This window comes from Callorhinchus milii, unplaced genomic scaffold, assembly GCF_018977255.1.
Source record: "Callorhinchus milii isolate IMCB2004 unplaced genomic scaffold, IMCB_Cmil_1.0 Scaffold3, whole genome shotgun sequence".
Classification (NCBI taxonomy): Eukaryota; Metazoa; Chordata; class Chondrichthyes; order Chimaeriformes; family Callorhinchidae; genus Callorhinchus; species Callorhinchus milii.
The window spans coordinates 41590310-41615218 of record NW_024704744.1 but is presented as its reverse complement, the minus strand read 5'-3'; the positions used below and the strand labels follow the sequence as shown (position 1 = coordinate 41615218).

The following is a 24909-nucleotide window of genomic DNA, read 5'->3' as shown; positions in this document are numbered from 1 at the left end:
TCGACCCTTTCCACGGCTATAACCGTATCTTTGACGAACATTGCCACACACCCTCCTTTTTTTCCTGCCCTATCTCTTCTGAATACATTATAGCCAGGAATATTCAGCTCCCATTCCTGTCCTTGCTTGAGCCAAGTCTCTGTTACTGCTACTACATTGTATCCCACTATGACCACTTGAGCCTGCAGCTCACCAGTCTTGTTTAGCCACATGCACTCCAAGACTGACTTAACCTGTTCTGCACTTCCCCCCTGTTTTATTTCTCCATTTTCTAGCTCTTCGTTTTTTGCATTCCCTTCCCCCCTCAAAGCTAGTTTAAACCCTCCCCAACAGCATTAGATAGCCTGCCTGCAAGCACATTTGCCCCAGCCTTGTTTATGATACAGGTCCCACCTGCCCCAGAAATGGTCCCAGTGATCCAGAAAATATGACAAGAGAGATTCAGATGAACAATTCAGCCCATGTAGTTTAATCCTTACAGAATACCATCTACTTACCTCCCATTACAACATGAAGCTGTTTAACTGACTCCAGAGTCCTGGCCTCAACCACCCTCGTTAATTAGCCTCTGGATAAAGAAGCTAGGACTTAGGAAGGTTTGACTACATTTTTGGTCATGTTTCCTGCTATCTCAAAGGGGGGGGGGGGTTGTGAGATGGGCCTTGAACAACCAAAACTTGCATTTATAAAGCGACCAATACTCCACGCGGGACAATCTCAGAGCGCTTAACAATGAGAGTTTAGTGTCGAGCCAGAAAGGGAGGTGACCAAAGGCACAGTCAAAACGTAGTCTTCAGGTGTGATATGAAGATGGGCAGGGGGAGAAAGGCAGACGGATTGAGTTCCAGAAGGATGGGGGCAGTGGCTGAAACCATGGCCGCCAAAGATGGAGTGGAGTTGAGGGTTGTGCAGCAGACCCGAGCCAGCTGAGCGAAGGGATCAAGTAGAGGAGTGGGGTCAGAGCTAGTCAGAGATAGGGAGATGCTACGGCATTAAATGATTTGTAGGTGAGCGTAAGGATTTTGAAATTGATATTTTATGTGACAGGGAGCCAGGGAAGCTTGGCAAGGCCTGGGATGAATAAATGTGGAATTTTGAATTAACTGGACTTTGTGAATGGTGAAGCAGGGAAAATGGGCAAGGAGTGCAGAGGGAACAGTAGGAGAGACCCGGGATAGAGTTCCAGAAAATGGGGGCAAAAAGGCTAAAAGCCCACCTGATGGTGTGGCGGATAGGGTGGAGGACATGATACAGGCCAGCAGTTGCTGAGTGAAAGTTGCAGCCAGGTCATTATGATTAAAGGAGGTTGTCGAGGTAGGGTTGAATGAGTCCGTGAAGGTGAGAACGAGGATCATGAATTTGATCTGCTAAGGTATTGGTTTCCAAACTGGGGCCCGCGGAGCCTTGGGGGAGACTGTGAGATGATTTCAAGGGGTCTGGGAAGCCAGGAAACAAACCGGGGACGACAGGAAGTGGAAAAGTTACGGAATCCTAGTTAGAGAATATGGAAACCTGTGCAGCCCAAGCAAACAACGAAAAAGGCCTGTTCTGATGGTTCTAGGGTAAGGTATTTCAGTTCTTATATGGTGCTGAATAACAGTGATGGGCAACTGGAGTTCCCAGAGCACCAGGTAGAGTAGATCATTCAACAGAGGACAGAGCTGGGTCTTTGGCTAAGCCCCCAATAAATACCCTCAGAGAAGGCAGGACTCACTGAGCTCTGATCGACTCTAAAATCATTACAACCACTTCTCAGCCCAAATGCAGTCTCACAGAACAGACTGTACAATTATAATAAAAAAAACCTTGCATTTGATATAGTGCTTTTCACGTCTTCTCGACGTCTCAAAGCGCTTCACAGAATAGACTGTAAAGTGAATTGACTGTATATTTGTGGGTGAAACGCGGCAGCCAATTGTGCACAGCAGTGTCCCACAAACAGTCATGGATTGAAGTGACCAAGTTATTATTTTTTTTCTTGAGGGATTATTATGTGGAGTCCTGTAGCTCAGTGGTTAGAGCACTCGCTTTGCAAGTGAGAGACCTGAGTTCAATTCCAGGCAGGGCGAAACCTTGGGCAAGTTTCCTTACTCCACATGCCTAATAATAATCCCTCCAAAAAAACAAAACAATAATAAATTGGTCATTTTCAATCTACGACTGTTTGTGGGACATTGCTGTGCGCAATTGGCTGCCGCGTTCGCCCAAAAATATACAGTCAATTCACTTTACAGTGTGTTCTGTGAAGCGCTTTGGGACGTCCTCCCGACGTGAAAAGCGCTATATCAAATGCAAGGATTATTATTATTATTATTATTATTATTATCAGGCATATGGAGTAAGGAAACTTGCCCAAGGTTTTGCCCTGCCGGGAATCGAACACAGGTCTCTCGCTTGTGAGGCGAGTGCTCTAACCACTGAGCTACAGGACTCCACAATTGGCACAATCGCACAATTCTATTGAGCAACTGTGAAACAACATCAATCTGCGGCAGAGCCAGCGGGCTCTCAGCCCTCCCAGAGGCCATGCCTCACTGTCCCGTAAGAAGCCCCCGCAGTCTCGAGTGGGGACCCTTAATCAGGTGCCTAATGTCATGGGGGGCCTTAATGATGTCCCAAGAGGGCCAGCGCCTTGGGACATCCTCCTGACATCTTTCATGTTGGGGAAATGTCCAAAGGCACCCGACAGTCCTGTCCTAGTACCCACGCTGGGGATGGGAGTCAAGATGAATGGGTGGGAGGGGAAAGAAGAATGAAGTCAAAGAGGAAGGTCTTGAGATGGATCTTGAAAGAGGTGAGGGAGATGGCAGGTGAGAGGAATGCAGGATGCAGTTCCACATAGTGGAGATGGTCTCCTCTCTCATCAACATGAGAAAAAAATATCCATTCAAAACTACTTGCCCAGAAGTTACCAGCAGTTAAAATAAAATGTAAGCAGCTCTGGGCTCCATCTGACCATCAGCAAGTGTACCACTGAAATCATAGCAACTCGGATCTAGTAATTGTCTTTGGAATACATTTTAGCCATGTTTAACTCGGACAGTTTTCACTGAGATTTCAAAATATAAAAGCAAGCATTTGACATTTTTCCACTTATCTGTCGTTCTGCTCAATCCCCCTCACCGCCTCATTTCTCCTCTTCTACTTAGTACTTCTGTGTTTCCCCAGATATTTCCCATGTGGCTTTCTATATGCAGTTTAAGTCTTTAGCATTGCAAAACTTCAGTGGCAAAAGGCATACTGATTTCATAACAGAAATACATGAAAATGGAACAGGTTGCTTATTTGACTCCTGGAATATTTTGTACGCTATATGCCAATTGTGGAAGATAGGTTACAAAGTAAAGAGGATTCAACATTTTCCTGTGAGGTATTCTCTACATAAAATCCATTTCTGCCTTGAAAGTTTGAAAATTAAATTGCAAAGGTGTAATTTGACATCATATACAAACATTTGCTTGTTGCAAACTGTTTGATTTTGGAAATTCAAAAAAACCTTCAGTGAATGAAAAGCATAACGAGCAATAGCATAAAAACCTTTGTGTTTTCTGAAATGGAACAACAAAAACTTGCATTTATGTAGGATAAAATCTCAGAACATTGAAAGGTGGTGGGGTTGGATGTCAGTCAAAAGAGAAGTAGGCGGGGAGGTGACCATAGGTGTGATCAAAGAGGTAGGTTTTCAGGTAATGATAGATAAAAAGGAGGAGAGGTGAAAAGCAGGGAATTCCAGAGATTAGGGGCAGTGTGGCTAAAGGTTTGAAGAGCAGGGTGGAGGTTAGGGGGCAGGATCATGCAACAGACCTGTAGAGCTTAGTAAACGGGCAGAGAAGTGGAATACGAGCAAATAGAGAGGGAGGGAGTTGCTAGGACGTGGAGGCACTCGTATATGAGGTTGACCCATTCGGAGCTGGAGAGACTGGCAAGGTTTGGGGGGTTGGGCCTGCAATGGAAGTCTGGAAATACAGCAACACAAAAGCATTCACAAATAGTTGTTGTACTCCTTTAACCCTATCTCTCCCTCCTCCCTCACCGCGACTGTTCGTAAACTCAAACTCACCACCTGCTCCCTCGATCCCATCTCCACTTCTCTCCTCATCCCCCAGCTCCACCTTCTGGCCCCTCTCTTGTCCGACATCACCAACCTCTCCTTGTCCACCGGTTCAGTTCCCATCCCCCTAAAAAGAGCTGTCATCACCCCAATCTTGAAAAAAACCTTCCCTGGACCCATCCCTCCTCTCCAGCTACTGCCCCATCTCTAACTTCCCATTCCTCTCCAGGGTCCTGTAACGAATCGTTGCGTCCCAGGTCCGCTCCTTTCTTTCTTTTTATTCCCTCTTTGAACCCTTCCAATCCAGCTTCCGCACTGCTCATAGCTCGGAAACAGCCCTGGTCAGTGTCACTAATGACATTCTGAACATCTGTGATCAGGGCTCCCTCTGCCTCCTTGTCCCCCTCGACCTCTCTGCCGCCTTCGACACTGTCAACCACTCCATACTCATACACCGCCTCTCCTGTTTACTTAATCTTCACGACCTGCCCTTGCCTGGTTCTATTCCAATCTCTCTCAACGTCTCCACTTTGTTGCCTCTGATGGTTTCTCCTCCAGCCCCCGCACTGTCACGTCTGGCGTCCCCCAGGGCTCTGTCCTTGGCCCTCTCTTCTTTAATATCTACATGTTCCCCTTTAGTGACATCATCTGCAGACATAGGGTCAACTTCCATATGAATGCGGATGACACCCAACTCTATCTTTCTGCCTCCACCTTCAACTCCAGGACCACTGCTGTCCTGACAGACTGTCTGTCGGACATCAAGTCCAGGATGAGGGCAAATTTCCTACAGTTGAATGTGAACAAGACTGAGGCCCTCCTGATTGGCTCACACCAGCGCCTCAGCACCTCAGGCTCTGGCAACATCAACCTCCATGGTTGCTCACTGCAACTCACCAGCCAGTCAGGAACCTGGGTGTCTTGTTCAACCCTCAACTGTCTTTTCTTCCCCACATCCAAGCCATGACTCGCTCTGCCTTCCCTCACCTCCGTAACATCACCCGACTCCGCCACTATCTCACCCCTCAGGCCGCTGAAACTCTTGTTCATGCCTTCATCACCTCCAGGCTCAACTATGCAAACTCCCTGCTTGTCAGCCTTCCCAACTCCTCCCTCCACAGGCTGCAGATAATCCAGAACTCTGCAGCCCGTGTCCTCTCCCACACCAAACTCCGTGACCCCATCTCCCCCATTCTTGCCCGACTCCATTGGCTCCTTATCCTTCAGAGGATCCAGTTCAAGATCCTGGTCCTCACCTACAAGCCCTCTATGGCCTCTCCCCACCCTACCTCTGTGACCTCCTAACCCCCTACCAACCTGCCCGTTCCCTCCGCTCAGCCGGCTCTGGCCTGCTCCACGTTCCCCAACCCACCCGCCCCACCATTGGCGGGAGAGCCTTCAGCCACTCTGCCCCCAATCTCTAGAATTCCGTCCCGCAATCACTCCGCCTCACTCCCTCCTTAGCCTCCTTCAAGTCCCGCTTCAAAATCCTCCGTTTCGACCATACCATTGGCCACCCTCCTTCCCCTCCCCTCCCTTCTCCCCCCCCCTGACCCCAGCTCGGGTCTGAAATGCTGTACACTGTCCAGCGCCTTGGGACGTCCTCCTGACGTGAAAGACACTATGCAAATGTAATCTTGTTGTTGTACTGTACAAATTTTTCAAGTATGAATAATTCACTACAAGTACCAATCCTTTTCTAAATTCCACTCAAACAGATAGTATTTTCAGCTTTGGATATGTTTTTAACTTCTATCAGGTCCACAGTACAACTGACACTAAATTGAGATACAAAAACAAAGCTGGAAGAAGCTAACTTATGAATACAGCATGTGAGCCTTGCTCATTTTCTAATGGCTAGAGCTCCCAACAGAATGGAAAGAATTTAAATATGCGCAACCTTTCCACTTTCCGAAACAGTTTTATTTTAAAATGTAATTGCTTTGCTTAGCTAACTGACAGACCATGAATTCTAATCCAAGGACCACACATATGGTTTTGATATCCAGAGGAGTTTTTGTAAACTCAGGAATGGAAGCATAACATATATCTCAAAAGGACCTTGAAATGTAATTGTATTACACATGGAAATAATAAAGCAGTAATCACAAACAACTAGATTCGGGATTGCAATTTTGCAGGGACTGATGCATACAAAACTGATAGACTAAAATGAAACAATCTATTACACTATAATAAATTAAAACTAAATAGGCAGAAACTTTGGGCAAAAAGACATTATATTGTAATATAAATAAATGCAGTATTGCCTCTTACTTCCTTGTGTTGCTCCCATCTATTTTGCAATGGAAAAAAAAGGGACGACGACTATTATAGTTTGGGAACCTGACAATGAAAGCTACTCCATTGCTTTAGATGTGATCTGCCTACAGAAATTCTTTTTATATTGGCAACACACCTAGTGATAATTGAAATTTATATAAATATATATGCCATGTCCTAATAATCAAGTGTAGATTACCGTAGAATAAACTTGCAGTCATTACTTCACATTGGTTAAGCTTTAGGCAGCATTGCTCAATGACAACACACAATACTAAAGTAGCCCCACCAACTTTATGTTGAAGGAAAATTAGATGCACTGGTGTTATTTCAAAATCTTTTGATGGGTCAGACTTCTAAGATGCACTTTGGTTCCTCCATGAGCAAATAATAATAATCCTTGCATTTGACATAGCACCTTATCATGTTGTTGAGACGTCACAAAGCGCTTCACAGAATATAGTTTAAAGTGAATGGACTGTGTATCTTGTGAGCGAAATGTGGCAGCCAATTGTGCACAGCAGTGTCCCACAAACAGTCGTGGATTGAGTGACCAAATTATTATTATTTTTATTTATTTAATTGAAAGGATTATTACACCCAGAAAGCGATCTGCCAATCGACTAACAACCAGGCTCCTACTTACTGCTGGATAAACTGAGGTAGGTAGAGTATGGAAACTTGCCTAAAGTTTGTCCAATCTGGGATCAAACTCTCACTTGCAAGGTGAGTGCTCTGACCAATATGTTACAGGATTCCACTGTTTCCAAATGGCATTTGCACTAGATTGCCTGAGTCTATTATCTCCCTAATACTACTTCTGATATACGACTGCCCCAATGCAAAAGTACCCAGATAGTTAATGAATTTTCAATTTAAATATCTAATGGAGGAAGCGTCGAGGTAGTGCTGATGCATTCATACTCTAAAACAATATATGTGTATGTATAAATATAACCTTGCCTCCTTCAAAGCCCGTCTCAAGACCCTCCGCTTTGATGGCACCTTCGGTCACCCTCCAACCCCTACCCTCCCTGCCCTCCACCACTCCTTATCCCAACGCCCAGCTCAGGTCCAAATCCATGACTGTCCAGAGCCTTAGGAAATGCTCACATTGTAAAAGGCACTACACAAATGCAATTTGTTGTTGTAATTTGTTGTTGCAGTCACGTGTAAACACATGAAGCACTCCATCTTGAAAATGGTCTGTTTGTAACTATAAATGATAACATCAGTGGGAATGCACCCTTGAGCAAATGATGCTTCTGGATGCCAGCCCTTCCCCCAACAGTTGTGCTGTAATATAAACAAGGGATTTGGACATGGGTGGTGTATTTGGACTTCCTTACGAGATTTGGGAAGCTCATTAGAGAATAAGAAGCCAGGAAAAAAAGCAGTTGCAACTTAGAAACAATTGACCTCCCCTTGGATTCCACCCCACATACTAAACAGGGTGAATTTCAAGCACAACAGATTCAGGTAAGAAGTGAATCAGTTCTAAAACCAGTTCTCAATAACTCTACATGTTATTGCTTTACATTGCTTTATGCTACTGTATTGCTTTCATGCATTTGCTGGCAGACTGATACACAAGATGCAACTCAATTTTATTGATTGGGCTATCTGTCTCTCTCCAGTTGTATTGCCAGACAGTGCTCTCAAGCAAACTGTGCAGTTTTAGCTGATTAGACTCCAGCAGTACCCCAACACACACTCTGGGGTTCCCAAACCTTGGCTCTTGCTAACCTGCGCTTAATACATCCCAGAATTAGGTAAGTAGGTTGCATCTGTCCAAGGAGAGAGTCCACAATCCATTCCAGACAACGGATATTTCCACTTATAAGTGCTAAACATACGTGGAACTGTTTGGTTTGGATACTCTTAAGCATGATAGGTGGTTTCTGCACTCAATTGACGAAAAACAAATAGCATGGTCATGTCAGGTTTTCAATTTTTCATTCCATTGTGATCTCAGGACTCCCCTCGATTGCTAAGTAATGGTAACAAGACCCACGATAACATAGGGAGCAAAGTTGCCTGATATTCCAGCACATCTCCTAACTTCTGCTATCAATAATTCAGTATGAATTGATTGGTAAAAACGGTTCTAAACATCTCATACATGCACATAATGACGTTATATGTTTTGTGCATGTAAGGAACATAAAAATAGCCCTGGATTTCTAACAGCAAAAGCTACATTAGTAACAATGCTGAAGTGATTTTTTTTAACATATGTGGCTTAAGGCTACATGAACAAGATCACTTCCAATTATTCCACACGTATTGTTCTGTAATATAATACCAGCATTGAATACCACTCAAGACTAAACTCCTTTCCCTTTAACACAGGTTTTGTCATGAGGCTGTTCCACCTAAGTTTGTTCAGCGGGAAACCAAAACAAGACACACACTTACCTTTTGCTGGTGTTGGTTCATGCACAAGAGAAAAGCAGAGAAAAACAAGCTTGCATTCTTTTTACAAAACTGTTTTATCAGCCCAGGACCTATTCGACCATTTTACACAATTCATCGAGCCATCTTAAGAGTGTGCAAACATGCTGCTTTTGGATTGGTTAAAAAGATAAGAGAGCTCAGTTAATTTTTCAATTTTCCCTTCAAACGAGGCAACTTACTGTGTTTAAGTTGTAAGGTACAGTCATTTTGCAGATAAGGTACCATTATTTTTTTTAAAAAAGCAGCTCTACAAGAAGGAAACAAGAGACCAGGAATAAGAAAACTTCACCCACAAAAATAAGGCCATTTGGCTTAAAATAAAACATCAATTTCCAAACTGTGATGTGCAGGATTATCAGTCATTGATTGTGTAACTAGATTTCTTTAAACACCTACCTGAACTGTGGAACTGATTTCTGCAGAAAATCCTCCTGTTACTGGAGCTTCGTGGCTGATGAGTAACCGTCCAGTTTTCACAACCGACTAGAATACAAGCATATGAATTACCAATTTTACACAAATGCTTTAACAGAATGTGTGAAATTATTCTCTTTCCAAAAACTTCACCTACCCTCTTTTTTGAAAAAAAAATGTTTTTGGAGAGGTGATATTTTAAAATTAAAACATTTCTAATCTGATATCTATGAAGATTTAACTTCGATTTAAGTTCAAGAATGAAAAATGCCAGAAAGATTTTCTCTTGCTGTGCGACATCTGTCAATATAGCATGATATGTCAGCCAGGCTCAGTTGGTAGCATTCTCAACTCTGAGTCAGAAACTTATGAGTTCAAGTGCAACACTGGGACTTTGAGCTCAAGTCTAGGCTGAACACTCCAGTACAGTACTGGGGGGAGAACTGCAATGTCTGAAGTCACCTCTTTCAAATGAGACATCAAACCGAGACCCCATCTCCTTATTCAGGCGGACTTTATTTGAAACAAGAAGGAAGTTTCATCCAATGTCTTGGCCATCAATCCCCCATGTGTTTATGGGACATTGTTCTACATAAAACTGTCTGTGGCATTTGCCTGCAAATACAACCACTAATCTTTAAAGTAAATGCTGTGAAGTCGTGTGAGGACATCTCAACATCTTGATAAGGCACTAAATCAATGCATAAATTATTATAAAGTGCTTTGATATTTATAACTTTACATTTTGTCGTTTTATTACTAACCCCAATTCTTCTTCTCCGCTTCTCTCCATTTCTCCTGAGCCAATTCTCACAGCCACAGTGAGCTTTGCAGATACCTCAATAAAGTGGCAATTCCACTCTTCACTAGAGATGTGTGGGAACATGTCGGTGAAGACATTGTCCCTAACAATTCACTTCACCCACCATCGACAATCTTGGTCTATTACTATGACACCAGTTACTGGAAGTAAAGTGGAAAATGCATCTTCTATGTTACGCCCTAATAATCATTGTTTTCAAAAAAAATCCCATGAATTACTACACTCAAGGGGGTGCTTATGTACAGTACTATTTAAAAGGTGACAATATTACAATGTAGAATGCAGCTTTAGGCTGTGGTACAAATAAAGCTTTTTCACTGAACTTTATCAAATTATCAATGAATGCTAAGGTTCGTCAATAAATTGAACGTCAGAACCCACACCTCAGAGAAACAAGCTATCGTGTCCTTTACAGTCAGTCATGGTAATTTTTACTTTGTAATTTGGGGCTTCCTGGTTGAAAATGTTAAAGCTGTATTTGCTGAAAAACATTCAACAAACATTCAATAGGGTATGGATTGTTTTCACGTTTATATAATTGAACGATTTTGCTCATACAAGCTACATTATTTCTTAAAACTTCTACTCTTTTTAAAAGCAAGATCTGGATTTCAAGGGAATTCGCTCCGCGGTCACTTCCCCTCCAACATCCACCCACCCCCCACCCCCTCCCTCCCAAACTCCGACTCCTACCCATCCTCCCCTACACACTTTCGTACCAGTTTCCCCACCTCTGTCACCAAACTCATCCTATCCCTGAAACCCACCACCTGCTCCCTTGACCCCATCCCCACTCCACTCCTTATCTCTCAGCTCCACCTCCTTGCCCCACATATCACAGACATCATCAACCTGTCCCTCTCCTCTGGCTCTGTTCCCATTCCCTTAAAAACTGCCACCATCACTCCCACCTTGAAAAAACCCTCCTTTGATGCGTTGCAGCTATCAAGCTACCGGCCATCTCCAACCTCCCCTTCCTGTCCAAGGTCCTGGAACGAGTTGTCGCCTCCCAGCTGCGCTCTTTCCTCTCCACCCATTCATTATTCGAACCCCTTCAGTCGGGTTTCCGTGCTGCCCATAGCACAGAAACTGCCCTGGTCAAGGTCACCAATGATATCCTGACCATCTGTGACCAGGGCTCCCTCTGCCTCCTTGTCCTCCTCGACCTATCGGCAGCATTCGATACAGTCAACCATGCTATCCTCCTCCACCGCTTGTCCTCCCACCTCAACCTTCAAGTCCTGTCCTTGAGTGGTTTAGGTCGTACCTCTCCCACCGTCTTCATTTTGTTTCTACTAACGGCTTTTCCTCCAGCCCCCACACTGTCTCGTGCGGTGTCCCTCAGGGCTCTGTCCTCGGTCCCCTCCTCTTCACCCTCTATATGCTCCCCCTGTGGTGACATCATCCGCAGACATTAGGTTAACTTCCACATGTATGCGGATGACACCCAACTCTACCTTTCCTCCTCTACCCTCAACTCCACGACCACCGATGTCCTGACAGCTGCCTGTCCGACATCGAGTCCTGGACGAGAGACAACTTTCTTCAGCTCAACGTGCGAAAAACTGAGGCCCTCCTGATTGGCTCACGTCAGCGCCTCCGCACCTCAGGCGCTGACAGCATCAGCATCCAAGGCTGCACTCTCCACCTCTCAAAGCCAGTCAGGAACCTCGATGTTCTGTTCGACCCTTTCTCCCTCAACTGGCACCGCCTTCCATCACCTCCGGAATATCGCCAGATTACGGCACTACCTCACCCCTCACGCTGCTGAAACACTGGTCCACGCCTTTATCACCTCAAGGCTGGACTATGGGAACTCTCTCCTCGTCGGCCTTCCCGCCACCTCCCTCCACAAGCTGCAGGTCATTCAGAACTCTGCAGCTCGTGTACTGTCCCGCACCAGGCTTCGGGACCACATCACTCCCACCCTCGCTCGCCTCCACTGGCTCCCCATCCCCCAGAGGATCGAATTCAAGATCCTCACCCTCACCTACTCATCCTGCTCCCTCCTACCTCTCCGACCTACTATCCCCCTAACTACCTGCCCGTACCCTCCGTTCCTCTGGCTCCGGTCTGCTCCACATCCCCCGCCCTAACCGCCCTACCATTGGTGGCCGGGCCTTCAGCCTCTCAGCCCCAAGGCTCTGTAACTCCATCCCCCAGTGCCTTCGCCGCCTCCTACCTTTCCTCCTTCAAGGCCGGTCTCAAGCCTTTCTCTTTCACCGTGCCTTCAGCTCCCCTCTCAACTCTCTTCCCCCTCCTCGCTCCCTCCCTTCCCTCCCCTCACCCTGACCATTTCCCCCCTGCTTGGGTCCCAACTGTACAGCGCCTTGGGACGTCCTCCCGACGTGAAAGGCGCTCTATAAATGGAATCGTGTTGTTGTTCTTTCTGTGTGAGAGCAAACTCAATAGCACAACACAACAACTATCAAACATGATTTGTTAAACAAGAGCCTTGTAACTCACTATGAAGCAGGATGTGCACAATCCAAGGCGTGCTATGTCACTTTACCTTTTCAAAAATTTATCGAGGTATGCAAACTTGCAAATAAAGTCTTCTTAAACAAGCCTTTATTTTTATTAATATATATTTTCTTTTAAGTTGATCAGGACATTTAGAGATACCGTGTAAGCTTCCAATCGCATTTTCAGGCAATACATTCAAAGCATTCAATAAGAACACTCAGTATGAAATAAGAACTTGCATTTATATAGAGCCCTTTATACGGGGTAGTGTCTTGGAGTGCTGATACAGTGTTGCAGTAACACAGCAGGATCCACAACAACAACCTGCATTTATGTAGAATCTTTCATGCAAGATAACTTCTCGCAATGCTTCACAGGCGGGGTTGAATGTCGAGCAAGGGGGAAGGGAAGGGGAGGTGACTGTAGGCAAACAGGTAGGTTTCATGGTGAGATTTAAAGATAGCAAGTGATTAGGCGAGGGAATAGAGGCAGGGAATGCCAGAGGTTAGGAGCTCAATGGAGGCTTTGTCACTCATCATTCAAACACCTCTTCACTCAGTTTGCATGCCAACCCAGGATATACTGATCAGAGAGTGTAATATACCCAAGCAGGGAAGAGGAAAAATCCTACCTGTGGAAGCCCGGGGCACCCGCCCTCTCAGTCAGACAAAGGCAGCAAGAAATTATAAGGAGAAAAAGCGAAGGCAATATGCCTAACAATATCTCCATGAAAAAGAAATTTCCAAAACAATTGAATGATGCAACAACAGCAAGATCACATTTGTATAGCGCCTTTCACGTTGGGAGGACGTCACAAGGCACTGGTCAGTGTACAGCATTTCAGACCCGAGCTGAGGTCAGGGAGGAAGAAGGGAGGGGAGTGACCAATGACGTGGTCCAAGAGGCTGGTTTTGAGGCAGGACTTGAAGGAGGCTAAGGAGAGGGTGAGGCGGAGTGATCGGGGGATGGAATTCTAGAGGTTGGGGGCAGAGTGGCTGAAGGCTCTCCCGCCAATGGTGGGGCGGGCGGGTCGGGGGACGTGGAGCAGGCCAGAGCCGGCTGAGCGGAGGGAACGGGCGGGTTGGTAGGGGGTTAGGAGGTCACAGAGGTAGGGTGGGCGAGGCCATGGAGGGCTTTATATGTGAAGATCAGGATCTTGAACTGGATCCTCTGAAGGATAGGGAGCCAGTGGAGTCGGGCGAGAGTGGGGGAGATGTGGTCACAGAGTTTGGTGCGGGAGAGGACACGGGCTGCAGAGTTCTGGATTATCTGCAGCCTGTGGAGGGAGGAGTTGGGAAGGCCAACAAGCAGGGAGTTTGCATAGTCGAGTCTAAAATGCAAGTACATTTTTCACTTCTGCTGGAGAAAGCAGCTTCCTAAACTGCAAAAATTTGGCAAAACCAAGAGTAGAACTCCCACCAATTTCGCTATTCCAAACTAAGAATTGAAAAGAAACAGCATGAAAAAAAACATTGCAAGAACATTAATGTTTAATTTTAAAGTGAAAAGTGCTCCATTGCCTCCAAAAGTGCTATTTAAATAGTAACCCTTTCATGCAAAACCTTCCCTAACATGCATTATTGCAAATGTAGGGCAGCAAATTATAGTCTGTTCGAAGTGCAAGCAATCAAATATAAAACCATGCATTTTATTCTGTCACTGTAACATGATAAACTACTGCGTAACACAATGCTTTGCAAAGAGCCATTATGTAATTTTAATGGCTAAGGTCTGCGGCAACAGCCCGGCAATAACTAAAGGCTAGATTTAGTTATAATTAAAAGGGATATTTAATACGTTTACTTTTGAATCAGATGAGTCATGTACCAGAACACTTGCGATTATACTTTAAAGTTTGGTTCATATGCTTTGGCAGAAATCAATTAAAAATTCTGCAGTATCATAAAATCCCAAATTGCATTATTGTGCTAAAAGTAATAAAAAGGCTGACTTCTAGTCACCACCAACATCAGTCCTGTTTGCTACTCACCTGCAAAGCAGGAAGTGTCATTGACAACCATCTGATGACGCATAAAATTTACTTTATTTTTTAGATAGGAAGCTAAAATTTCTGCATTCAAGGTGATTAGAATGCCGCAATGTCATTTCCTTTGCCCAGCAAAGAAGTAAGTGACTTCAGCTGCAACCCAATGACCTGGAAGTCGGCAATATTAATGTGAAAAGCCAACCAGCAGCAGAAATAATAGGCCAGCCAGGTACAAGGGCAGTGAATGGAGTCCACAGTTCAACTGAATTCTAAGTGAATTTGTGCTACAGTAAAGTTAAATATGGGCTGCACTGTTTTATATTTCATCCCACGACACAACTCGAAAAAGACAAGGCAGTTTCTCCCAGTGTCCTGGCCAAGTCCCAAATAATTTGGTCATTTATTTTTGTTAGTGTTTAGGACTTTGCTGTCCGCAATTGGGCTTCCGCAATCACCTAAAATATACAGTCACTCTACTTCACAATAAATGCTTTGAGATGTCCTCTCAACGTGAAAGGATCTATATCATGTGCAAGTATTATTATTCGCCCACAAAATACACAGTCAATTCATTTTACAATATATTCTGTGAAGCGCTTTGTGACGTCTCGAAGACGTGAAAAGGCGCTATATCAAATGCAAGGATTATTATATTTATGATAAGCAATGCCTATTTTATGTTAAGTTTGCTCCAAGTAACTCGTAACTCCTGGAACCAAACAGCTTGAAGTCTCCCAGATTCAGTTAATGTCATAGTCGAGATTGCAAAACTAAATTTTTCATGATATTTCACAATGATGCCTAGACTGTTGCATGCACGCAGAACATCATTTGTCACAACCACCCTTCAGAAGTCTGGAGGCAATATAACAGCAGTGGAGATTCGTAATGCAGCAAAGCCTCCAAAACGGCAATTAATTTGGAGGCTCCAGAGCTGAAATATAAAAATGTTACTTAGACCACAAAACTGGCATAAATATCAATAGGTTTAGGATACGGGTTAGGATAAATTGCTCTGGATTACAATTCTAGTTATTCTGAAATGCTTGCTTGCCAGATTGACAAAAGAAGATTTACAAATAATTTACACACGGAAACAGGCCACTCGGCCCAACCAGTCCACGCTGTTTTTTATACTCCATACTCGTCTCCACCCATTCCTTTACTCCCTCCCATACCCTTCTATTCCTCACTCCCTCATGTGAAGTTCTAGCTTCCTCTTGAATGCATCTATTCTTTCTGATTCAAACACTGCTTCAGGCAGTGAGTTGCAAAAACTCACTACCCTCTGCTTGAAGTCGGTCCTCGTAAATTCTTCTTTAGATCCCCTAACCACTATCTTTTATTTGTGTCCCCTGGTTAAGGACTCGCAATTCAGTCTATTTATGTTAACCTTACTGAACCCTATTATAATTTAAAACACCTCTAGTAGGCCCCTTTTAATCGTCTCTTCTCCAGTGAAAAGGCATAACCTATCCTGATAGCAGTAACCTGCTAACCCTGGTATCATTCTCCTAAACCTATTCTGTACACCTTCCATCACTATCTGCTATATTGTTCGTATATTGTGGAGACCAGAATTGGATACAACACTCCAAATGTGGTGTAACCAAGGTGACAGGAAAGGATGAAGATTGACAGTACATCTGCACAAACAGCTTCTCCTCCCGCTCTCACCCGGTTACCTGTGGGGTACCCCAAGGATCCATCCTTGGCCCCCTCCTCTTTCTGATCTATATGCTCCCTCTTGGGGATATCATCCGCAGACATGGGGTATACTTCCACATGTATGTGGACGACACCCAACTCTATTTTTCCACCTCTCTTTGCGACCCCCCAGTCCCCTGATGTTCTGTCAGCCTGCCTGTCAGACTTCAGGAGCTGGATGAGCGCAAATTTCCTTCAGCTGAATGTTGACAAGACGGAAGCCATACTCTTTGGCTCTCGTCAACGTCTAAAATCACATGGTCCTCACCTCCTCCACCTACCCGACCTCCCCCTAAAACTCTCCGAACCCGTCCGCAACCTAGGCATCAGGTTCGACCCCCAATTAACCTTCCTCCCCCACATCTGGTTCCTCACCAGCACTGCTTTCTTCCACCTCCGACGCATCGCCCATCTTCGCCAATACCTCACTTCAAAAGCCACTAAAACCCTGGTCCGTGCCTTTGTCACCTCTCGGCTGGACTATTCAAATGCCCTCCTCGCCGGTCTCCCCTCCACTACCATCCATAAACTCCAGATCATGCAAAACTCTGCCGCTCGCATTCTCACCTGCACCAAACTCCGCTCTCCGATTACCCAAGTCCTTGCCAGACTGCACTGGCTGCTTGTCCCAGAGAGGATCGACTTCAAGATCCTCACCCTCGTCTTCAAATCCCTCCACTCCTCTGCACCCTCCTACCTCTCTGACCTCCTATCTCCTCACAACAGTGCCCGTTGCCTTCATTCCTCTTGGTCTGGCCTCTTCCTTGTCCCCCGGGTCCTCCACTCCACCCTCGGCAGCTGTGCCTTCAGCCACTATGCCCCCCGAAGCTCTGGAACTCTCTTCCTCACTCCCTTCGCCTCGCCCCCTCTCTTCCTATTTTCAGGTCTCGGCTGAAGACCTTTCTTTTCGACTGCAACTTTGGTCACCTTCTTCCCCTCCCACTGGCTCGGCCCTGGGATCCATTACTGTGAAGCGCTCTGAGATGCCGTCCGGCATGGAGGACGCTATATAAATCCTAGTTGTTGTTAAATTCAACATCACCTCCTCACTTTTATATGATAGCCCTCTGGATATATAAAGCCCAATATTCCATTGGCTTTTTTTCAAATAGCACTAGCTGTACCCATTGCATCTGTGCTTGCAACCAAAGGATCCAATGTGAATTGACCCACAGACAGACACACAGACAGACATTTCATCTTTATCATACTAAGAAGGGAGGATTCCTTTGGGAGGACTTTGTTCTTCAGTTTCACTTAATGGATCTTCTCTCTTTTGTCTAGCATTTTTACTCGAAAGGTTTGATTTTCGCTTAGGTATCTTTATAATGATGAATATAAATGTATAATTTATAACCACTGTGACATCCTCCCAACACGAATGGCATTTTAAAAATGGAATTTTGTTGTTGTTGCCACAGCTAAGCTTCGTATGTGTTCTTTATTTTGTTCCCACCGCTTGGCTACGTGTGTGCTCTGTGACGCAGGATGCCACAGCTCACGGTCAGCCGGAGCAGCCACCAGCTATAACTGCAGTGCGTGCGTACCTACGTACGTGCTCTGTGATGCACAATGCACCAGCGCCACTTAGAATTGGCGGCCACCAGGTGTAACAGCAGCGAAAAACGCAAAACTGAAAGAACTCATAAACTATAGAAGATACCTGAAAACAAAATACACTCATGCCACTCCCAGATGCAAGACCTTTCTGATGAGGTATAAATCATGTCTCTATGTCAATCGGTTATTGAGATCCTTCTTGAAGCGCAGATAGACATTGTCATTTTATTAGTACAGAAGATAGAAGCTTATCTACCTGTGTAGCTACTTTTAGAGATTTATGGATCTGAATCCCCAGATCTCTTTGGTCCTCTACTCTGTCAGGCTCAGCTGTGACAGATGTCTTATTTTCAATTGGTACTCACTGCTCCATGTTCAATTGGGGCTCAGTGCTGCCAGTTCAGATGCAAACAGTCTTCAGGCAAAAAGAGAATTGTGGCAGCTGACACTAAATGAAACTCATGAATCATTGCTTTCAGGAGTGCAGAAGAAATCTCTGCAATTTATCTCACACTTTGAACATGTTACACTAATTCTCCTTCATTTTAAGGCATTTGGAATTAAACCCAATAAATCACTTCTCTCAACTATATAAACAAAATCATTAAAATGGGAGTATTCATATACTATATATACACATAAAAAAAACAAAGAAATTATTTCAGGAGAGACAATTTGTTTTTTCAGAAAACAAAAGAAACCATAGAAGTAAGGTATGAATTACAACGAGCAGAGACCAGCCAATTCCCAAAGTTCGTGCATTTATACCTAGGGTCAATATTTCCAGTTGCAGGACTTGTAGTGTACAATGAAACAACTCAATTCATTATTATCTCAGCAGCACAATTGCTGGGTCAATGATACCAATTGTACTTGAACTATGCACTTTAGCTCCTTTGTTGAAATATAGTCTTTAAGGGATACGTTTTGTACTTTGTTTCTGTAATCTCATCCTTACTTTCCATGGAAAAACACTTGGAAAGACCAAGAACATGGTTATTAATACAGTACAATGACGTTTCATTTCCAGCCCCGGGAGGTATATAGAACAATTTCTGTCTGGATACCTCACATGGAGTTTCTGTAAAGGGATATCAAACTCAAAGTTAATACTGATGAACAAAATGATTTATCTTGGCCACTGAGATATAAGGTTAGTTTTGATACAAAAATCTTAAACCACAGTAAAACAGATAATGTCCTCTATGTTTGAGGGATTGTTTTTGATAAATAGGTCTAATTTATCAAATGTGAAGTGGATGTCAGACATTTAGCTTTCCAACTGTGCATTTGATCAAAAAGCTCCACAGAAACTACTTACTAAAAAAGTAAGTAGTACTTGATTAAGTAGGTACTTGATCATTACTAAGCCATTGTTGAATTCATTAATTCAGCTGGTAATTTTGCAACATATTGATCCATCAAAAAATTAAATAATGGTTAATAAGATCAAATGTTTAAGAGTGGGAATGGTAATGAAAAATGACTTTATAAGTCAGATATAATCTTTGAAAGCAGGGTAAAGTTATCCCTAGTTGGACAAGCAGAGCTAAGTAGTTTTAGCTGATTAAACTCCAGCAGTACCCCAACACACAATCTGGGGCTTTCAAGTCATGGCTCTTGCCAAACTGCACCTCATACTCCCTGGAATTAGTTAAGTCAGGTTTGTTCCTCTAGGGAGAGTGCGCATTAGATTTCAGACACAGGGAAATTTACATGTGTAAATCTCTAAATTTAGGAGGCATGACATACCGCATCCTTTCTTTGAGTGAAACATTCAACCATCTGTTTCGCATGGACATTAAAGATTCCATGAACTAATCCAAATGTAAAGGCAATGACTTGGCAAATGATGCTCCAGATAAAATGGTCATTCACTTCATAATAATAATAACCCTTGCATTTGATATAGCGCTTTTCACGTCTTCTCGATGTCTCAAAGCGCTTCACAGAATAGACTGTAAAGTGAATTGACTGTATATTTGTGGGTGAAACGGAGCAGCCAATTGCGCACAGTAGTGTCCCACAAACATTCGTGGATTGAAAATGACCAATTTATTATTGTTTTGTTTTGGACGGATTATTATTAGGCGTGTGGAGTAAGGAAACTTGCCCAAGGTTTCGCCTTGCCTGGTATTGAACCCAGGTGTCTCGCTTGCAAGGCGAGTGCACTAACCACTGAGCTACAGGACTCCACCATGACTGTCTCTGAGAATTTGTGCACAAAAAGGTAAGGATTATTATTATTAAAACATTATAACTCAGTGCAGATGAGTGATTTAACCTTGGCAATCAAATTTCTTTCCTCTGCTGAAGAAATAAAGAATACACTACTTTTCATGACATGCTGGAGGGCTGCTGATTTTACCTTAAGATGTTTGAAGTACCAAACTGAGTAAGATTCAGCCCACATAATTATTGAATGCAGTTACATGTAGCAAAAGGACAACAGTGTCAGCTTTTCTCCAAAAAAACTATTTTGCATCTTTGAACTGAATTTGCAAGGATTTAAGGTTGCTGAGGAAAATACAAAGCAGGTTGTGTTACAGTCTAAATTGTAGCAAAACCAGCAAATGGAACTAAAATGAAAGTGCGGTATCCTAAACAAATCACCGGAAAGTATACAGTTTTCTCTTCATGTTGTTTTTATTTGAGAACTTACTATTCTTTATGATTTAGAGAGAATCCAGCACATGAGCAAAGACATTCTAATTGTTTTTCCCCTTTCACTAATCTCTTCCCAGCAGTTACAAATTAAATACCACCAGGAATCCAGTTTCGCCTCACTTGAGAGGGGCACACTAATTGCAGTCTTCTCGGCCATTTTTACTCTCTAACAGGAGTTTTTCTTCCCATAAAGAATTATAAACAACATTACAGCAATAAAATAGGTAATTTGACCTAACTATTCTGTGCCAGTGTTTATACTCCATGAGCACACTCCACTCCTCCTAATTCCCTCTCCTACACTCGAGTAAAGCGGTTTGAGATATCTCAAGCGTGAAAAGGTGCTATATCGATGCAAGAATTATTATTAAATAATAAGGGGAATTTGCACTACCTCCCATTCCCAGTTTGAGCTTCTAGGCAGCTCTGTGCAACATCCTCACGATGTGAAAGGTGCCACATAAATGTAAATTGTTGTTGTTATAACAATAAAAAATAACCCTTGCATGTGATATAGTATCTTTCATGTCAGGAGGATATCTCAAAGTGCTTCACCATCAACAACAATTTGCACTTCTATAGCACCCTCCATGCAGGGTAGCGTCTCAGAGCCCTTAACAGTGGCGGAGCCTGACTCCGAGCCGAGGGGGAGGGGTTGGGGTTTCTCCCTGCCTGGGAATTATGAGGGCAAGGAGAAACCTGGGGAGGTAGCGTAAGCACGGTCGAAGAGGAAGGTTTTCAGGTGGGACTTAAACAAGGGGAGAGGGGGCAAGGCAGAGGGACCGAGGTATAGCATTCCAGAGTTTCAGGGCGTAGTGGCTGAAAGCACAACCTCCAATTGTGGAGTGGAGGGTGTGAGGGATGAGCAGGAGGCTGTGCCAGTCGAGCGGAGGCACCGGGTGATGGATTGGGGAGTGAGGAGGTCGGAGAGGTAGGGAGGTGCCAGAGAGTGAAGGAATTTGAACACAAGTTTGAGGATCTTGAATTCGATCCGTTCGGTGATGGGGAGCCAGTGGAGCCTGGCCAGAACTGGTGAGATGTGGGTACAGAGTTTGGTCAGGGTCAGTATGCGGGCGACAGAGTTCTGAATGAGCTGGTTCTTTTGAATAGTGGAACTGGGGAGACCAGCGAGGAGTGTGTTTGAGGATTGACTATAAAGTGTATATTTTGTAGATGTTGCTGAATGCTTCTTTTACTCAGCTACAAAGAGAGAAGACCCGATTTCGATTCCCGGGCAGGGAGAAACCTTAGGCAAGATTCCTTACACCACGCGCCTCTGTTTACCTAGCAGTAAATAGCAACTCAGTTGTTAGTCAAATGGCAGATCACTTTCCAGAGATGATAATCCCTTCAAATGAATAATAATAATAATTTGGTCACTCAATGCATGACTGTGTGTGGGACACTGCTGTGAGCGATTAGCTGCCATGTTTCATGAACAGTCAATTCACTTTACAGCGTATTCTGTGAAGTGCTTTAAGACGTCTCAATGACATGAATATCAAATGCAAGGATTATTATTATCCCATTCGGTCTTTGTCTTTCTGATTCACTCATAGAATGTTTAGGGTTTAGTTGTAATGAGTTCTCTCTGATCTCAATATAATATTTGGTCAAGTCTTTAAATCTCCCTTTTTGTGCTCAGTACTCTGTTACACCTGTTAGGTGTTTTGCAATGTTCATCCTAAGTGAAACGCAATACACAAATGCAAATTATTATGGTCTAGTCTCAATAAACAAGGGTATTGAGGAACTGGACCTACAACCTTGCGTGAGTTTTCTCATTGCTAATGTAGCACTTCATAAATCAGCCTTAAGCCTTTGGACATCCTCCGAGCCAGAATCAGCTCTCACACTATCCAGTTACTCTCTGGACTCGCAACACCCTCTCCCAAGCGTACACTTACACTTAAGCGTACTCTCCTCCGCCCCAGTCTTCCACTAAATGCAGTTAGAATGTTTATTCTTTATGAGAAAGATGCTATAGAGAACATGATACTGTCTACAGCCAAGTGGAGTCCTGTAGCTCAGTGGTTAGAGCACTCGCTTTGCAAGCGAGAGACCTGAGTTCAATTCCAGGCAGAGCGAAACCTTGGGCAAGTTTCCTTACTCCACACAGAGCCTAATAATAATCCCTCCAAAACCAAAAACAATAATAAATTGGTCATTTTCAATTCACGACTGTTTGTGGGACATTGCTGTGCGCAATTGGCTGCCGCGTTCGCCCACAAATATACAGTCAATTCACTTTACAGTGTGTTCTGTGAAGCGCTTTGGGACGTCCTCCCGACGTGAAAAGCGCTATATCAAATGCAAGGATTATTATTATTATAAGTGTCAGATAGTAACTCATCCCTCCTCAGCTATTGTAAATCAAATGCTAGCAGGATTCCAACCTTGCATCAATGAGAAGAGCGGATTCAGCGCATCAATGACCAGAATAAGACTGCTGCTCTGTTTGGAAACCCAAATTGATTGGAAACCATTGGATATACTTTAAATGGTTGATATTTTTAAGGTTATGAGCTTTCACCAGTACAATGCTTGAGGGAACCAATCAATTCCACATTAAAAGCTAGCAGCTGCATCTGAAAAATATGACAATATATCTCAAACATCTCACTTGAACTTTTTGCCAAATATCTATTTCCTTCTTAAATTTGATGACACAATCTGCCTCTCTGGGTAGTTCATTTTACTCATTCACCACACTGAAAATTATTCATTCTGAACTCTTTGTTGACTTTCCCCCTTGTAACCTCAAGTCAGTACCTCCCTGTGTTTTTGATCATATTTAACATATTGATTGATCAAATTGTTATTTTATTTATTGATTTCCTTGAGGGATTATTATCAGGCGTGTGAAGCAAGGAAACTTGCCCAAAGTTTTGCCTGCTGGCAATCGAATCCAGGTCCTTCGCTTACGAGGCAAGTGCTCTAACCACTGAGCTACAGGACTACACATATCTACAACAACAACAACTTGGATTTATATAGTGCCCTTACCACACCGGACGGTGTCTCAGAGCGCTTCACAGTAACGGATCCCGGGGCCGAGCCAGGAGGAGGGGGAGGAAGGTGACCAAAGGCGCGGTCGAAAAGAAAGGTCTTCAGCAGAGACCTGAAAATAGGAAGAGAGGGAGCGAGGCAAAGGGAGTGAGGAAGGGAGTTCCAGAGCCTCGGGACATAAGGTGGAGCGGAGGACTCGGGGGACAAGGAGGAGTCCAGACCAGAGAAACGAAGGCAACGGGCACTGTTTTGAGAGGAGGTCAGAAAGGTAGGGCGGTGCAGAGGAGTGGAGGGATTTGAAGACAAGGGTGACGATCTTAGAGTCGATCCTCTCTGGGACAGGCAGCCAGTTCAGTCTGGCAAGGACTGGGGTAATCGGGGAGCGGAGTTTGGTGCGGGTGAGAATGCGGGCGGCAGAGTTTCGAATAATCTGGATTTTATGGATGGTAGTGGAGGGGAGACCAGCGAGGAGGGCGTTAGAATAGTCCAGCCGAGAGGTGACAAAGGCATGGACCAGGGTTTCAGCGGCTTTCGGAGAGAGTTATTGGCGGAGATGTGCGATGCGTCGGAGGTGGAAGAAAGCGGTGCTGGTGAGGGACCAGATGTGGGGGAGGAAGAATATTTGGGGGTCGAACCTGATGCCGAGGTTGCATACAGGTTCAGAGAGTTTGAGGGGGAGGTCGGGTAGGTGGAGGAGATGAGAACAGTGAGATTTTAGACCTTGATGGGAGCCAAAGAGTATGTCTTCTGTCTTGTCAACGTTCAGCTGAAGGAAATTTGCGCTCATCCAGCCTCTGAGATCTGACAGGCAGGCAGACAGAACATCAGGGGACTGGGGGTCGCAAAGAGAGGTGGAAAAATAGACTTATGCGTCGTCCGCGTACATGTGGAAATGTACCCCATGTCTGCGGATGACATCCCCAAGAGGGAGCATGTAGATCAGAAAGAGGAGGGGGCCAAGAATAGATCTTTGGGGTACCCCACAGGTGACCGGGTGAGAGCGGGAGGAGAAGCCGTTTGTGCAGATGTACTGCTGGCGATTTGTGAGGTAGGACTTGAACCAGGCGAGTGCGGTCCCATTGAGATGGATGGCGGAGGAAAGGCAGTGGAGGAGGATGGCGTGATCGACTGTGTCGAACACCACAGAGCGGTCCAGGAGGACAAAGAGGCAGAGGGAGCCCTGGTCACAGATAGAGAGGATGTCGTTTGCGACTTTCACAAGCGCAGTCTGTACTGTGGGCAGGGTGGAAACCGGACTGGAGGGGTTCGAAGAGAGAGTGGGAGGAGAGGTGTGCGCGAAGTTGATTGGCAACAACGTGTTCGAGGACGTTTGCGAGGAAGCGCAGGTTAGAAATAGGGCGGTAGTGGCTGGGGTTTGAGGGATCTAGGGAGGGTTTTTTGAGGAGTGGGTTGATGACAGCAGTTTTGAGGGGGGCAGGGACTGATCCGGAGGAGAGGGACTGGTTGATGACGTCAGCAGGTAGG

General features: G+C 44.5%; 1 protein-coding gene across 1 annotated transcript in view; it reads right to left on the bottom strand.

Annotated features, from left to right (window-relative positions):
• bckdhb (branched chain keto acid dehydrogenase E1 subunit beta) overlaps positions 1 to 24909 on the bottom strand; it is a 198217-nt gene that overhangs the window by 76516 nt on the left and 96792 nt on the right. The window contains exon 9 of the mRNA XM_007905050.2: positions 9188 to 9274. Coding sequence (XP_007903241.1) covers positions 9188 to 9274 — 87 coding nt within the window. The remainder of the gene's footprint in view (positions 1 to 9187; positions 9275 to 24909) is intronic.